We start from the raw sequence: 18,525 nt of genomic DNA, 5'->3' as shown, positions 1-18,525 counted from the left end.
TTTCGCAACAAACTGTTGCCTCATCAGGAAAGAGGGAAGGAGAGGGGAAGACGAAAGGAAGTGGGTTTTAAGGGAGAGGGTAAGGAGTCATTCCAATCCCGGGAGAGGGTAAGGAGTCATTCCACTCCCGGGAGCGGAAAGACTTACCTAAGGTAAGTCTTTCCGCTCCCAGGATTCGAATGACTCCTTACCCTCTCCCTTAAAACCCACTTCCTTTCGTCTTCCCCTCTCCTTCCCTCTTTCCTGATGAGGCAACAGTTTGTTGCGAAAGCTTGAATTTTGTGTGAATGTTTGTGTTTGTTTGTGTGTCTATCGACCTGCCAGCGCTTTTGTTCGGTAAGTCACCTCATCTTTGTTTATATATAATTTTTCCCACGTGGAATGTTTCCTTCCATTATATTGATATCTTCCATAATTTGTGTGATATCCCCATTTCTTCTCCTTCCTCGTTCTAACAAACAGTCTTATCATCACTAATTCTGTAACTATTCCTACCACTGTCAAAACTCATTCTCCCGTTAACTTTACTATCCCTGCCACAATCACCGGTTTAGTTGTCAAGAGATTATTCTCTGGTAAATCGTTATTACGAATTCGTACAATGCGTTTCCTGTGCTACTTCCAGAATGGAACTTAAACAGTGCTAGCCGGGCACTGCAACTGGCCCTGTCTAGTGTAGCAATCTGGCCAAAAATTTTCTGTCAAAATTTCACTTTTTTGGATATACTGAGAAGATAATACGTAATCTTTATTACCCGTTATTCCTGATAGTCATTTATTTCCACTCTGGTAGTCTGAATCTATGGATTTTGCTAGTAATTATAACAATGTTGAACATTCGCAAACCGAATCAACCACATAAACAAGCAGCAGTTAGCATTCTCCAGTTCAGTTTTATTCCCCTCAGCTCGTAAAGCCTCATTGCGTTTTGTCTGCAGGAAAGTTTGTTTCTAGATGTGACAACGATTCCCCTGGCAGAGGCATCATGTACAATATGCACGCATTCAAAAATCAATTCATAATTCATCCAGAAATCAACTTGGAATGTGTTCAAAAACCAGCTGGGGTGCATTTCAAAGTCATATGAATAATCGATAGACATGCGCTGGATGCTAGGTGCTTTGTGAAACAAGTTTTTTTTCCTCAAGAAAATGAATTTGCCCCCTCCCCCTCGAAATTGCCGCACGGTTCGGACACCCCGGTTTGCCATCACCCCCACTAGATCCGGGCCTGCTGCACATGCGTGAATCTGACAGCTTCTGTGCACGCGTGAATCTGACAGCTTGGGCGCGCCAGTAAAATTTTTCCAGGTACCATGTGGCTGGTTGCTGCTACTGATATTTACACAGCCAACAGCCACATTTATGTAACCAGAAGGGGGTAAAGGTACTAAAAAGCCTTTGACACATTCTGCTGTTGGCAGACACGGTTCTTACCAGTCAAAATTACAAAAAATTAACTGAAAACTTAATAAATGAAAAATTCCCGGATTTCTAAAAAATTCCTGGGTTTTCCCGGTTTTCTCCCGGATGAAAAAATTCCCGTGTTATTCCTGGATCTCCCGGTTGCCCCGGGTCATAGACACCCTGACTCATTTCACAGAAACTGGCTGTGTATCACATAGTACATCAGGTCAGGGTTAAAATTTGTAAGGTTTGAATGACAGGCATTTCTCTAATACCTTCCACACTGTAACACTAGACTCATTCAGTTCCAAGCTGGCACGCCTCCTCGATTTACCCAGGCTATGAATGTAAGACTGCCGATCTTGTTCAATTTCTGCGTCAGAGACTGCTGGCTGACACTGATCGGGTATCCTACGTGATACACAGCCAGTTTTGGTGAAACGATTGTAACAATAACAATTTGTCTGAGGTGGTAGCTTGTGATATTTAGTCCTGAATTGTTTCTCAATTGTAATGGCAGATTTGGATTCACAAAACCATAAACAACATTTTGCAAATTCTGTACCATTACACAGTGCCATGATGACTGTTAGAATAAGTCATTCGCACATGCCATGAATGGGAATGTTGGGAAATTATAGTGTTAGGTGGGAATAAAATTTACATTTTTGTAAGTAATTACCATTTTGACAATTAAAGATTACTTTCGTATAACTAATTTACAGACACCCTGTAATCTAACTGGATAGATAAAAATCTGTTTATCATGCGTTGGCAGGGGAATACACATATAAATGTTAAGGAAATCCTGGATCTCGAGTCAGGGAAGACTTGCTGGATGAGATGAGAAGGAAAGGAATCAGCCACCTTCAAAATGCCAGAAATTGATATATCCATACAACATGCGCGTGCGTGCGCACCCACACCCACACCACACAAAAGAGCTGGGGCATGCTCATTCTTATGCCCCTATATGGTGCCTCCTGGATTGACAGTGCCAGTGCTTCATTTCGGCAAATAGACCTCTCAATCTACTCTTTTTAAATCAAATTGTGCCATGAATATGTTTCCCCCTAAATCTGATTCAGTACCTCTTCAATTTTTATCACATTTACACATCTAGTGCTTGGCATTCACCTGTAACACCGTACAAATAAAGCTTCTATTCTCTTCTTATCATAATATTTACCATGCATGTTATACTTCCATATAAGGTGGATATTTTCATAAAAGACTTCAAAACACATTTATGCAGGATGAATTTTCACTCTGTAGCAGAGTGATTTCAAACTTACTGACAGATTAAAAATGAGTGTTGGAATTCTGGAAGGTAGGAGAAGAGGTGCTGGTGGAGATGAAGCTGTGAGGGCAGGTCATGCATTGTGCTTGGATAGATCAGTCAGTAGAGCACTTGCCCACAAAAGGCAAAGGTCCCATATTCAGGTCTTGGACTGGTACACAGTTTTAATCTGAGAGGAAGTTTCAAATTAAATTTATATTTCATATTAACTTACTTTCCCTTTTCAGGAAAGTTTTATTTGTCATTGCCAGGTTACATATTACACCCTCTACTTCTGTTATGATTCTTTGTTTTGATGCCCAAAAACTGATTTACTTTTTTCAGTGCCTCATTTGCTAATAACATTTCCACACACCATCATCCAACTTAATCTGACTACACTTCATCGTCTTTGAATCACATTTATTGATTTTGAACTTTATCATTTTTTCAACACACTATTCATTTCATCCAACTCGTCTTCCAAGTCCTTTGCCATCTCCTCTTTAATTCCTTTTTACAAGTAGGTTCTTATATTTCTTTACGATTTGCTTAGTGCATGGACTGAACGTATGGGTGCAAGTTACAGCCCTGTCTTATTCTATTCTTAATTAATGCCTTCCTTACAAGTCCTTCAGCTCTTACAACTGCATTCTGGTTTCTGTACAAGTTGCAGATAACCTTGCACTCCTAGTGTATTATATCTCACATAGTAACCTGAAAGGCAATGACCATATACTACTTAAAAACAATAATAAAAGAACTACGTGACAATAATGCTTTAATAGTGAAACCAGTCGAGGTAGGTATGTTGTTGTAATGTACGATAGTGAATATATCAGTAAAACCTATTTCTTCAACAGAAATAATATAATAGAAATTAGGTCATATCCCAAATCTAAATTACAGAATAAACTTATAAATCTGATGATCAAAAGTGACTTCCTATTAACTGCAAAAGATATAAATGAATGTACTGTTATGCGTCCTTCTACACAACCATTAGGAGCAGAACCTAACAGTCACAAACAGTCTTGCCCTATAGGCCCAATCGTCAATTTTCAGAGCAGTCAAACTTACAAAATCAGCAAGGAACTCAATGAGAGCCTCAGAAACACATTCAAATTTGAAAAGATATACTCAGCACAGAATAGTTAAGAAATAATTAATTGTATAAAGGACATTCTGGTTCCTGAGACAGCTAACTTCACGTCACTTAACATCATACCTTTCAACAAAACAATGGTAATAATTAAAAATAACTTAAGCACAAAACTTTGTCTTTATCAGAAATAGAAGAGTTCAACAATTTGTTAAGATTAGTCCTGTCACATAATTACTTCCCTTTTAGTAAGAAAATGTACCAGCAGGAGGACGGCATAGCTACGGGCAGCTACCTTGCCAGTTTACTCGCTATATTTTCATCGACAACTTACAATGTAAATTCTTTAAAGAAAGCCCCCAGACATTTAACAAAATAATAAATTATAGCATATGTTGATGATATATTGATCTTACTTGATGGTACAAAAGAAGAATTTCAGGACCTCATGCAGGGAATGAATCAAATGCATCAGAATATCATCTTCACTGTTGAGCACCAGATAACCAAACATTTAAATGACCTTGACCTTTCCACAAGTAGCTCCAACAACAGAAATTTCAAGAACACAGGAAACCAACATACACAGATGCCACAATCAATAAAACCTCGTACCAATTAGACAAGCACAAACAGCTACTTACAGAGCAATGCACAACACAATGCACAAAACCCTATTAGAAGCAGACGAGCAAATTGATGAACTAAACACCATTAAAGAAAATGCTTACAATAATGGCTACAGTCCAAAACTAATAGATGAGATAAATAGTAAAGTAAATTCCCACATAACCAACCACAAAGACAAACCAGCACTAAACACCACCACACCACAGCTAACAGAAAAATATGCAAGGGTGTCATTTTTAGGGAAACTGTCATGTGAAGTAGTGAACCTTTTCTGAGGAAGAAATGTTAGAAACAGTTTTTATACAGATAGTAAAGTTAAAGGAAACCCGTCGATAACATTAAAAATAACAGTAAGCCATAAAATCTAGTAGGAATATAAAACACAGCTGCAATTCATGTTCAAAGACACACATTGGCCAAACAGGAAGAAATTTCAACATACGATTATGGGAACACACTGACGCCCTTCATTTAAAAAATTTCTGAAAATCTGCATTTGCCCTACATGTAGTTGAAGATAAACATCAAGTGATAGACATAGCTCACAACTTACAAATACTCCAACTGGGCAACAAATGAAAAAGGATGAACTTATTTGAAGAAATTGAAATTTATTCACACAAATATACATTCCCAAGTGACCAACAGAGTTACCAAACAAAATTTTGATAAATTTAGATGATCTGAGGTTTGCTTCTACAACCACACACTAATGTACACACATGAAAAAACATAATCCAACGTGAGGCCATAGGATGCATAAAATATTTCTACATAATGTAAATCACTTGTTCTGTTTAAACTGCTTACAAATGCCATTCCAACTGTGAGGGAAAAAATGTAATATTAATATTGATGTATAAAATGTGCTATATTATTTTTTTATAATACTCCATATAATCTAATTAAATAGTCACTAATGCACTTATTAAATAACCATAGAGTACTCAGCACATTCACACTAAACATTTCAGTTTTTTTAATCATACAGAACCACTATGTAACACATAGCTTTCACTGTAGCAGTAGCAGAACCTGTAAGTATACGGCAACATGGTGGATACTGGACTGTTTTTGTGCAAAATAGAAGTAAAACAGTATTTGTGCCACATCCATAAAAGCAAAAATCTGAATAATAACAAGCAGAATACAAATTAATTACACCTGTAAAGCAGTTTATCATAATATACAACATGTGATGTGCTATAGACAGACAGCTGCAGTATACAATCTGGTTTCAATGTTTTAACTATGTACTGACTGAAGACTCAAATATGTTTTATGCTAATACACTACTGGCCATTAAAATTGCTACACCATGAAGATGAAGTGCTACAGATGCGAAATTTAACTGACAGCAAGAAGATACTGTGATATGCAAATAATTAGCTTTTCAGAGCATTCACATAAGGTTGGCGCCGGTGGCAACACCTACAACATGCTGACATGAGGAAAGTTTCCAACTGATTTCTCATACACAAACAGCAGTTGACTGGCGCTGCATGGTGAAATGTTGTGTGATGCCTCGTGTAAGGAGGAGAAATGCATACCATCACGTTTCCGACTTAGAAAAAGGTCGAATTGTAGCCTATCGCGATTGCGGTTTATCGTATCGCGGCATTGCTGCTCGCGTTGGTCGAGATCCAATGACTCTTAGCAGAATATGGAATCGGTGGGTTCAGGAGGGTAATACGAAAGGTCGTGTTGGATCCCAACGGCCTCGTATCACTAGCAGTCGAGATGACAGGCATCTTATCCGCATGGCTGTATCAGATTGTGCAGCCACGTCTCGATCCCTGAGTTAACAGATGGGGACGTTTGCAAGACAACAACCATCTGCACGAACAGTTCGATGACGTTTGCAGCAGCATGGACTATCAGCTCAGAGACCATGGCTACAGTTACCCTTGACGCTGCATCACAGACAGGAGCGCCTGCGATGATGTACTCGACAACGAACCTGGGTGCACGAATGGCAAAATGTCATTTTTTCGGATGAATCCAGGTTCTGTTCACAGCATCATGATGGTCGCATCCGTGTTTGGCAACATCGCGGTGAACACACATTGGAAGCATGTATTCGTCATCGCCATACTGGCATATCACCCTGCGTGATGGTATGGGGTGCCATTGGTTACACGTCTTGGTCACCTCTTGTTCACATTGACGGCACTTTGAACAGTGGACGTTACATTTCAGATGTGTTATGACCTGTGGCTCTACCCTTCATTCAATCCCTGCGAAACCCTAAATTTCAGCAGGACAATGCATGACCGCATGTTGTAGGTCCTGTACTGGCCTTTCTGGATGCAGAAAATGTTCGACTGCTGCCCTGGCCAGCACATTCTCCAGATCTCTCACCAACTGAAAACGTCTGGTCAATAGTGGCCGAGCAACTGGCTCGTCACAATATGCCAGTCACTACTCTTGATGAACTGTGGTACCGTGTTGAAGCTGCATGAGCAGCTGTACCTGTACATGCCATCCAAGCTATGTTTGACTCAATGCCCAGGCGTATCAAGGCCGTTATTATGGCCAGAGGTGGTTGTTCTGGGTACTGATTTCTCAGGGTCTATGCACCCAAATTGCGTGAAAATGTAATCACATGTCGGTTCTAGTATAATATATTTGTCCAATGAATACCCGTTTATCATCTGCATTTCTTCTCGGTGTAGCAATTTTAATGGCCAGTAGTGTAGATGGGCGAAAGCTTGAAACTACTATTTGCTTGGATAAAAATACATAAAAAAGGTGTCTGTATTTACTAAAATAATAATATCCACAGCCACAGGGCTCAACAGCCTGTGAAATGAATCAAGTTTTCTGATCTATAATAGCTTTAGGATTCCAGAATGGGCATTCCAGTCGAAATTATCAAAGTTTCTTTTCTAAAAATACAAATGTTATGAATGTGGTTTTGTCTTTCTTCAGTCTATCTTCTAATATAAATAATAGCGCCTACATTACCACTCAAGTTCCTACATTTTACAAACAAAAACTAATCTTTTCCAAGGTTGGCTTAACTGGTCTTTCCAGCCTACTGTACAAAATTCTTGTTAGTATTTTGCAAAACATGACTTACTAAACTAACAGTTCTGAAAAACATATCTATCAGCACTCGCCTTCTTTTTTATTCTGATTGCGATATTGTTCTTGAACTCTTGAGGATATTTCAGCTACAACCCGTATTTTGCTTACCAGGTAAAAGAGTAGGTTGTGGTTGATTTTCTCAAGGATCTTAATAATTTTGTATCATCTACTCCAGGTACCAAAATTTTTATCCAAATGTTACACAGAATTTTTGTTATGAGTGTTTTTCAACAGATATTCTTACTTTATGTCACTGCTCAACACTAATTCAATGAGTTAATTTGTGTTGGAAATCTTTAAGAAAATCAAAATACTGTTTTAGAGCAGTCCCGATGACATCAGCAAGTTCCATGGGTTCCACAGGGAAGTCAGTCACTCATGTTTTGGAATACTATAATCCATGGATGTCTGGATGCCTTTTCATCGCTATGGAGGGCAATGTGAGGGCTGTGCAGTATTGGGGCTGTATCCTCCAACCTTAAACCCAGTCCTACAGTCAACATTTCAGTGTTGGGTTAATATTCCAATAGCATGAGTCGTAATGTCTCAAACACTTTGTGGAGAGCATTCTGAGGAGGATCCATAAGTATGTTGCAGTGTACAGGATAGAGCAATATGAAACTAAATGTTTTCCAGCTGCGGAATTTAACCTCTGAAAGATACAAAGATGTGAACTTTCAAACAGGTTGTCTTCAATATTGCAATTTTTTTATTTCACAGTAAAGTTATTTTTTAATTCATGAAGACTTATTCTTTCACAGCCCACTACCACTGAACTTAAGCCCATGCCGGTTCACAGACACACTCAGGTGGTGTGAAACTCTCTTTGAGGAGTATACTAATACTGGAAGACCCAACTGCTTAGAAGATTTTGTTACAGTTCACAACCTCAATTCTGTTTCTTGGTAAGTTCAAGCCAGACAAAAAATTGCATGTAAAGGAGTTCAACTGAATTTGTAATAGCGACTGCATGATCTGTTACGCATAATTTAAAATCAAATACGTTACACATGATACCATGCTGGATCAATGCAGTTATGTCACTTTTTCTATGTGGACTGTTGAATATCACTAGCTTAAATCTGTTAAATATTATTGGCTTGGTAGACTTAAACCATATCTCAAGCAGGTTATCATTATATACTGGCCATATAATTCTCTCTCTAACTTGTCTTTGTTGGAAACAGTAGACCAAATGTTCCAATCCTGTATTTTACATTTCATTAATGACTTAATTTAATTACATTTACCTCTTCCTTGGTAAGGGGAAGGGGGTACATCAACTGAGCTATCAGCTTTAACTGCCGTGATATCAAATGTTGCAGTACTTTTCATGTGTTCTATTATTGCAGAGATAACATTAAATTCCTACCACACAATATCATGTCTGAATACCTCTTGTTGAGACAGACGGTAAAATTTGGCTATAATAACTGAGTCCATTTTCTGTAACACTGAGTGGCAACACTGCTGCCATTGTTTCTTGTGTGAAGTCGAAATATTAACTTCAGGTCTGTAATCTGTAATTCACTAACCCTACAGGACTCTGCTGCATCATAATGAGACACCAACTCATGATAAACACCTAAAATGCAAGAATCCACACCCCTTCACTGAGTAGTTAGCACAGATGCAGAGGTCCACAGAATATGTCATAACATTCTCACCTCGCCCTTGTATTATAACAGGAAATGCAGCAACTTCATTTGCAACCCTGAAGGTTCTACAAATTAGATTCTGTCGTACACTGATGTACAGGGCAACAGAATCAAATTCTGAAGTTCGTATCTTCTAGTTAAATAAAGATTAAGAGGAAAAACTTACACTATACTCAGCACAGGGTCTTTCAATTTCACTGAATGCAGACAACGCCTCCACTGTGCAACAGCAGAATGAACGTATATGTACCCATGCTGTGAACCCAACCACATTGTCGGAAGCACACTGCTCATTTTTTCAAGTTCTTCGTAGGCATGTTCATTCTCTGAAAACAGCAAATGGATATTTTGAACAAAGTTAATGTAATATTTGCAGTATGTGTATTTTTGATACAATTAATATCAATAATGGAAATTCCTTGATGGAGCAACGCATAAAATAAGGGAATGGCAACCACTCACCTATGGTGCATTGATGTTTGGAACACTTCACAGAAAACAGCACTCACACTAGCATTTTTGCACTAGCTCCTATTCCAGCAATAGTACGTACACACACACACACACACACACACACACACACACACACACAAAACCACACAGACACTCAAAGGCATACTCTCATAGCCACAGGAAGAGTTTATGTACTACTGCTGCAAAAAGAGCTAGTGCTCAAAAGTTAATGCTGTTTTCTGTTCTATGTTATGTGCTGCACACATCAATCCACTTTTCATCAAATTAATTAATATATTAGAGAATTGGGTTATTACTGGAAGTAGTCTTCTTTCAAATGACAATACAATGTCAGCATATTTTATTTTTTAAAAACTGAACTCTTTCTGAAAACAAATGCTATACCAAAAATTGAGACAAGAATTTTAAAATTCGTACTGCAGAAGTAGTTCAACTGTTTAATCACGTGATACTTGAGAATAGCGATGGAGAGTGACACAGTAGGGAAGATTTAGCATAAGGACTAGGTATTTATATTTAGCATATATTTTTAGTGAACAGCTCTGCATATTATGCAACAAATAGTGTATCACTGCAGATGACATTCTAGCATAAACAACAATGCTAGGGTATAGTTGTTATGCTTCGGAAAGAGTGGTGGTGCTACAAATGCATTTCCTACTGATGTATGAGAACAAATGATATTGTGGTTGTGAACACAGGAGCTGGTACTGCTGAATGTAATTTGTAGCTGAAGCTGAATCTAGTGGAGACTGACAACAGAGTGGCTCTCCCAATGGCTGCTTATTATGAAACTTTCATGAAACTAACAATCATATAGCTCAGGAGAGAAGAAAAGTACACAACATGAAGGCTGCAATGATAAAGAACATTTCATAGTTTCTTTCTATTTTTACAGTTTAATGCCTTATGGGGTGGTTATATAAATATTAACGATATAAGAATCAGAATTTGATAACTACTCACTTCTTCAAATGAACTTTCAGGGAACATTGTTGTGAATAAACAACAATATAAACAGACACTATGGAACATGGTGACACTGGTTTTGTAGGCAAAGGGTCAAAGAGGTGACAAGTTTAAAAATATAAGTAACTGGACTTCTAACAGCAAGCACGGAGAAAATGTTTTCCCTGATGGCGTTGAGGATATGAATGCAGTTATTTTGAAAGGAGTAACTCAAATTTAAAAACGTACATCAAAATTCACTAAGATAGATAAACATTGCCTTACATGAAAAGGAGAGAAGGAAGGAAAAAAGTAATCATAGACAGAGCTAAAGATCGAAACTGCCACATGAGGAGCCAGAAAATTGCAGAGACCTTTTTAAAGGAATCGTCTCACCATTCGCCTAAAGTGAGGCAGGGAAATCATGACAAAACTTAAATGTAGTTAGCCAGATGGAGATTCAAACCCTGTTCTTCCTGATTGTGAGTCCCATGTCTTAACCATTGTGCCATCTCACTTACTGAAGTTAGGAATTCATTGACAATCTGGAACAACAGGTTCATAGATGTTGTACTCTGCAAGAGTAAAAGGTGCCTATATCACCACAAAGGAATAGTTAACTAGTGTCTCCAGTGAACACACTGAAGTCACACTCACTTCAAGACCAAGAAGTGCTTCAACACAGAGAAAATTGCAAGCCCCACAATGCATGGACCTTACTGAGGTGAGATGCTTCGTGTGCCTCTCCAATGCAGATAGCTATGCCGTAGGTGAACCATATGGGAGGGTTACCTGTGGAGAGGCCTGGCTGAAAGCAAGGGGAAACTGCAACCATTTCATTTCCTGAGAACATGCAGCTCTACTATATCCTCTTGGATCAAATATTCCAAAATTAAAACATTCTCCCATTCAGATCTCCAGATGAGGCTACAAAGGAGGATATTGTCAACAGGATGAACAAGATGGCATTCTTCAGACTGGAGCAGACCATCAGACCCCGTAACTGGCTAGGAAGATTAGAGCATTTAAAAACAGAAATAGATATGTTAAAGTTCAGTATAGTGAGAATTAGTGAAGTGTGATGGCAGGAAAAACAGGACTTCTGCTCAGGTGGGTACTGAGTTGACAACACAGAATCAAACCACAGGTAACGCACAAGTAGGTCTAACAATGAACAAGAAAAGAAGAATGCATGTAAGCTATTATGAACATCATAGCAAACACATAAAGAGTATTACAAGTTTTATGCCAACTAGCTCTGCAGATGAAGAGACTGAAAGAATGTATGCTGAGATAAATGAATTATTTGGATAGTTCAGGGAGGTGAAAATTTAATTGTGATGGGGGACAGGAATCTGATAGTAGAAAAAGGACAAGAAGGAAGAATAATAAGAGAACACTGACTGGAGGAACCACGTGGTAGAAATTGGTTTAAGAACTGGAAAAGAAGAGTGTGGATGTGAAAGAGATCTGGAGACAATGGAATGTTTCAGTTACAATACGTAATGGTAAGATAGAGATTTCATACCAGATTTTTAAGTGTAAAATATTTCCAGGAGCAGGTGTGGACTCTGGCCATTATTTATTGGTTTTAAACTGTAGTTAAAAACAAACTGCATAAAGGTATGAAGCGACGGATATGGGACACGGATAAACTGAACGAACTGGAGATTGTCGAGTGTTACAAAAACAGCACTAAGCAACCATTGACTGATACAGGGGACAGGAGTGCAATAGAAGATGATGAGGTAGCTTTAAGAGATGAAATAGTGACAGCAGCAGAGTGACAAACAGGGAAAAAGACAAGGCACTGCACAAATCTGTGAACAACACAAGAGATATGGAAGTTAATTTTTTAAAAAAAAGGGGGGGGGGGGGTACAAAAGGCAGCAAATGAAGCAAAACTTAATCCAAATATAAAAATTAAGACTGAAAAAGTTCAAAAAGTCTAAGCTGAAATGGCTAGATGAGAACTGCAAGGTTGTAGAAGCATACCTGACTAGCAAAGAAGTATATGATAGGAAAATTAAAGAAGCCTTTGGAGGAAAGAGAAGCATCTTATGGATGTTAACATTTCATACAGAAAGTGTGAAGGAAAAACAGGAAAGAAGAGAACTGAAGCATTTTAGATGTCGTGCTATAGAAGGATGTTTAAAATAAGGTGGATTGATAAGGAATGAGGTAGTTTCCCGTAGAAGAATCAAAGAATGAAACATATGGAAAACAGTGACAAAAAGCATCAACATGTGGCAGCACATGTGTTAAGACATCAGGGAGTAAGTGCCATGAAAATGCAGGGAGCTGTAAATGGTAAAAACAGTATGGGGGAAAAAAAAAAGACTGGAGTACATCCAACAAATAGAGGACATAGGGTGAAAGTGCTATTCTGTGTTGAAGAAGATGGCACAAGAGAGATGAATTCATGGCAGCCCAGCTAGAAAACTGGTGTGTGTGTGTGTGTGTGTGTGTGTGTGTGTGTGTTGGGGGGGGGGGGGGGGAGACTTAACAGGTTATGCGGGAGACAGCTTCTGTCAACTAATCCTGCAAAGCCTAATATGAGAACAAAGCTAATTTCAATTCTGTCAATTGTTATATTTTTAACTGTTATTAATTAATTAAAACATTGATAATGACATATCCCCATGCTTCGTGAAACTTTGTCAAGGTGCAACTCAATTGCAATTTTGTAATCCAACAAATAGAGGACATAGGGTGAAAGTGCTATTCTGTGTTGAAGAAGATGGCACAAGAGAGATGAATTCATGGCAGCCCAGCTAGGTGTGTGTGTGTGTGTGTGTGTGTGTGTGTGTGTGTGTGTGTGTGTGTGTGTGTGTGTGTGTTGGGTGGGGGGGGGGAGGGAGGGGGGGGGGGGGAGACTTAACAGGTTATGCGGGAGACAGCTTCTGTCAACTAATCCTGCAAAGCCTAATATGAGAACAAAGCTAATTTCAATTCTGTCAATTGTTATATTTTTCACTGTTATTAATTAATTAAAACATTGATAATGACATATCCCCATGCTTCGTGAAACTTTGTCAAGGTGCAACTCAATTGCAATTTTGTAATCCAACAAATAGAGGACATAGGGTGAAAGTGCTATTCTGTGTTGAAGAAGATGGCACAAGAGAGATGAATTCATGGCAGCCCAGCTAGGTGTGTGTGTGTGTGTGTGTTGGGTGGGGGGGAGGAGGGGGGGGGGGAGACTTAACAGGTTATGCGGGAGACAGCTTCTGTCAACTAATCCTGCAAAGCCTAATATGAGAACAAAGCTAATTTCAATTCTGTCAATTGTTATATTTTTAACTGTTATTAATTAATTAAAACATTGATAATGACGTATCCCCATGCTTCGTGAAACTTTGTCAAGGTGCAACTCAATTGCAATTTTGTAATTATCTGTTCAAACAGAATCGTTTGATGTATATCAAGATAATATTCTATTTGATATTTAATTTGGTATTTTTCTACTGTTTTACATCTTCCTGTGTTTTTAGCCTTTTCCACTCCTTTCAACCCAGTTCAATCAGTATATTAAAAACACAATTTATATGGAACCAGAACTGGCAGTTTGAGAGAGATTTGTAATGTCATTTGCGATAAAGAGGAGTATTCAATACAAGTCAGCGGCTTTAACCAGCGACATAGAAAACATGCAGTAAATGCTGTAAACAACATGGCGACTATAATGTGAGACTGCTAGTGTTTTTTTCAAATGGGTTAAGCTACAGATCAGTCTGTCACCACAACAAGGTTTTGCTTTCAAACTCGTTGCTTCAGCATCTAACAACAAAACAGTAAATATATGAACTAAAAGGTGATTGGTTGGTTGATTTGGAGGAGGGGACCAAACAGCGACGTCATTGGTCCCGTCAGATTAGGGAAGGAACTTGACAGTAACCATTAACATTACATAACAGGTCAAAACCTATGACTCAAGTTGAATAGCGTTCTTGACCCTTCATTTGGATGCTCTGAAACATCTGCATTATTAACCATCCACATAACTTAAATTTACACAATACTTAAAAGAGTCATAAGATGTATCTTAATTCTCACATAGTGTTTGTCTGATGCCATGAGAAATACTTCACTAGACACTAGAATAGAAGCAGAAGCCTCAGCTGAAGGGGGGACACTTTTTGGCAGCAGCACTGTGTGAGCTACTGTCATGGTGAGAGTCTTGGCAGACCTTTACTAAATGACAGATGTATGTACGTTTCCAAGATGACACTGCATTGCTTTCGCCAAGGGTGAAGGCGGTGACACTGACTCATTGAGGCAATATGATATTTCAGTCTATCGCTCTCATGTTGTTATTTGAAGTTTATGTTTTTCGTACATATGAGGCAATTGGATCTGCAACCCTGGACAACAAATGGCTACAAGATGAAAAAATCCCACAAGAGTTGTGGATCTGGAACTCCATCTGATTAGTGGGCACTCAAATTACTGGCGTTCAAAATATGGCTTGGAAGATCACTTTAATGAAAAGAAGTTATAAGATGAACAACAACAAAAGCAAAAGAAGGGTAAAGGGATGCAGTCAGATTAAAGCAGGTGAAGATGACAGAATTAGACTAGAAAATGACACACTAAAAGCAGTCAAGTAGTTTTGCTATTTGGGTAGTAAAATAACTGACGACAACAACAAGGAAAGTGTTTCTGAAAGATATGAAGAGGCGTGCAAGGAGATCTGCATCAGTCAGTCTTCGGACTGAAGATGATGAAAAACAAGAACAACAACAACAACAACAAACAAACAAACAAACAAACAAACTGCTAATACTTTTAACGCTAAATGACAGTAGCTAACACTTCCTGGGTTAGTAATGAAAGTGCATTCCCATTTCCATCATCATGATCATCTGTGTGATATCCTATGCCAGATAAGGGTTCTGTCAAGACTTTACCATGCATTGCACTTTCAGCTATAAGCACCTATGTTGCTCACATAAGTTTTATAACGTGATATCTATGGGAATCGTTTCAGTCTTTTCTTATCTCATGGAATCTGTCAAAGTACTTCCTTGGCTCATCTAGCACACAGTCACTTCACTACACGTTCTGCCCATCTCCGTTTAATTTTCATTACGTCACCTACTCTAGTATGTTTCCTAACTCATTTGCCTGTTTTCCTGTATTTCCAGGTAATTTACAATATGAAACTCTCCACAGCCTGCTTGTTGCTAGTCAATGATCATTTACAATTCAAAAGGTCTTTAGGACAACCAGTCATACCTTGAGACATTGCTTTTTTTGTTTCATAAAATGTCATTTTAGTTTGATTTGCTCCTGGGCAAATGCTTTTTCTTTTTGTTTTCCCTGGAAAGAATGTGTTAAGGACAAACATGCCGCTGTTCTTGGCAAATTCTAGTGATAGCTTCATTGTTTGTGACAATATATTCACTACTTCCCACAAATGAATCTTTGTTTACTTTTGTCTTACTTTCACATTAAAAGCTACCATCATCATCTGGTAGAGGGATTTGCTGTCACTGATCAATTTCTATACTCATTTATGAGGTCTTACACCTCTTCAGAATCTAAGCATGCTGGTGCATGGGCTTTGACCTCCTTGGACTAGCTTTCATTTATTTTTAAAACAGGTCTCGCTATTTTGTACTAGATTCATTTGATACCTGTAAATTGTTTATTTTTTGTCAATAATAAACCCTGCATCTGAATCTTCTCTTCACACTGTTCCACTGTAATAAGATACATGGCTTGACTATAATTATATTTCATCTTCAATTTAGCTGCGCTTCTGATAACTCATTATAACTTAGTGTTATTTAGTAACTTTTCCAATTCTATTAATCTATATATAGATATGCTGATCAGACCATTTGCATGTATGTACAAATCCTTCAAAGCAAACTAAAAAACTGAACTTTTCAACTGCTCCATCTTGATATCACTCCTTAAAACATCTTTACTTTCATCATCACGTGCTCAGTGGACCATCACACTGGATGTTTACCATCTTTCGTATCAGTTCACAAAAAGATATTGAACTTCACTTTGATAACTGCTAAAATGATCAGCCCTAGGGCTGTGGACATAACACCTACTGTTGTACACAATCTCTCAAGCAACAAGTCCTTCACAGCCTTATTACTGTTCACATGTAACACACAGAGCGACCATATCCTATCCTCCCACATTATATCGCACCTACAACAATATCTTCATGCATGAACTACAATAGACTAAAACAACAGGATAGCAGCCTCTGTTGAGACCTTAAGTAGATTGTTTCACGATTTGAAATGAGACAGATTTTTAACAAAATCTCCTCTCAATCCTTGCAGGGTGGTAACATGCTGTCTGCTGAATCCACAAAACATTACAGTCCACGCTTACATCAATCATCCACTTGCAGCAATGACATCCTACAGCAATGCTACTGTGGAATATCTGTATGCAAGCTCTGACTCATTGACTCATGTATCCACCTAGAATCTCTTTTTCCAGCGCACTTATCAATGTATCCCATCCCAACAGGGGGGAGGGGGGGGGGGGGGGAGACGTGGAGAGCAATTGTGAAATAATATGTTATGTTTCACCTTTATGTGGGCATGACAATATAGTAGTTATCCACCCATGTGAATAGCAACTGCATACTCAATCATGTAATGATAGTGCACACTTCTCAGTACAATGTAGTAATTTTTGACAGATACTTCACAGCCTATACTGACTGGATTCATCTTCCACCAAACCACTGCTGCTCTCAGTGGTTTGCCTTCAGCACACTCTTCTGTCTTCCAACTTCCCTAGTCTCCGACCTTAATGTTTTTTGTTCTCCACTTGCCTTTTTTCCCTTTCCAGGTGCACCAACCACTGTCCACGTACCATTTTTTTCTACCCCATGTGCCCCATTCAATTCTTACTTCTAACTACAATGGCCCTGCCTTGCAACTGTATTTACAATTTCTGTACACTAACAGCCTTTTTCACATTAATCACAGAATTTTTAAAAACATGTTTACACTGAGTTAAAAACATGTTTCTTTATGATACATTATTTACAACGAAGTTTGCAACATTGTTTGTACTCTTGTCCACACTACCGACAAACCTTTCTGTATGTGTATTTGCACAATCTGCTACACTGAAGCTAACAGCAAACATTTCACATTGTGTGCTAAGTTACGTCCAGTGAAAAGGATGAATTAATGATGTGTAGTGCTGCATTAACAATTCTTCTCAATGCAAACAAAGACAAATGTGTAGCCATCAGGCAATGAGAATGTACTATACAAGATACACAGGGAATTATGAAAAAAATGAAATGATCATATGGCACTGTTGGCTGGGATGTCCCAGTCAGGTTCGGCTGCCAAGTGCAAGTCTCATTTCGTTCGCCGCCACATTGGGCAACTTACGGCTGGTGATGAGGATGAAAGAGGACAACACAACACCCAGTCCCCGAGCGGAGAAAATCTCCAAGCCGGCCGGGAATCGAACTCGGGCCCAGTGCATGGGAGGCAAGCACGTTACCACCCAGCTAAGCAGACGGACACTGGGAACGAAACTGTGTGCAAGTTTAATCTGGAAGATAGCACTACTTTCCATAACTTCACTATAACGTTACTAGCCAGTTCTGATGTTATAATGAATATGATAGTCATTTGTTAATAATCAAATTTCAAGAAAGCCATTATTTTGAAGCAAAGACTTGCCGTTACTCACCAGTTCTTGGCAAGAGGAGATTCCTTTCAGGCCTTGCAAGTTTATTCCATACTTCAAAACCAGCTATATGGAATGGGAAGTGTATACTGGATCTTTATTATTTGAAGATAAGTATGTTTTTAAATGCTGTGCTACAGTGTTCAGCTTCTTGTTTATGTGCGCATCTACTGATCAATGCTTCACATATGTATTAAGTAGTCTTCACTACAATCATTGTTCTTATTAAATGTTAGACATTTTACA

At 38.5% G+C, this 18,525-nt stretch overlaps 1 protein-coding gene across 14 annotated transcripts in view; it reads right to left on the bottom strand.

Annotated features, from left to right (window-relative positions):
* LOC124610699 (C-Jun-amino-terminal kinase-interacting protein 4) overlaps positions 1–18,525 on the bottom strand; it is a 262,056-nt gene that overhangs the window by 125,216 nt on the left and 118,315 nt on the right. For all 14 annotated transcript variants that reach the window (XM_047140189.1, XM_047140190.1, XM_047140179.1 and 11 more), the window contains one exon: positions 9,332–9,491. In XM_047140189.1, coding sequence (XP_046996145.1) covers positions 9,332–9,491 — 160 coding nt within the window. The remainder of the gene's footprint in view (positions 1–9,331; positions 9,492–18,525) is intronic.

Source organism: Schistocerca americana, chromosome 1 (assembly GCF_021461395.2).
Source record: "Schistocerca americana isolate TAMUIC-IGC-003095 chromosome 1, iqSchAmer2.1, whole genome shotgun sequence".
Taxonomy (NCBI): domain Eukaryota; kingdom Metazoa; phylum Arthropoda; class Insecta; order Orthoptera; family Acrididae; genus Schistocerca; species Schistocerca americana.
This window is presented reverse-complemented; position numbering and strand designations above follow the sequence as displayed.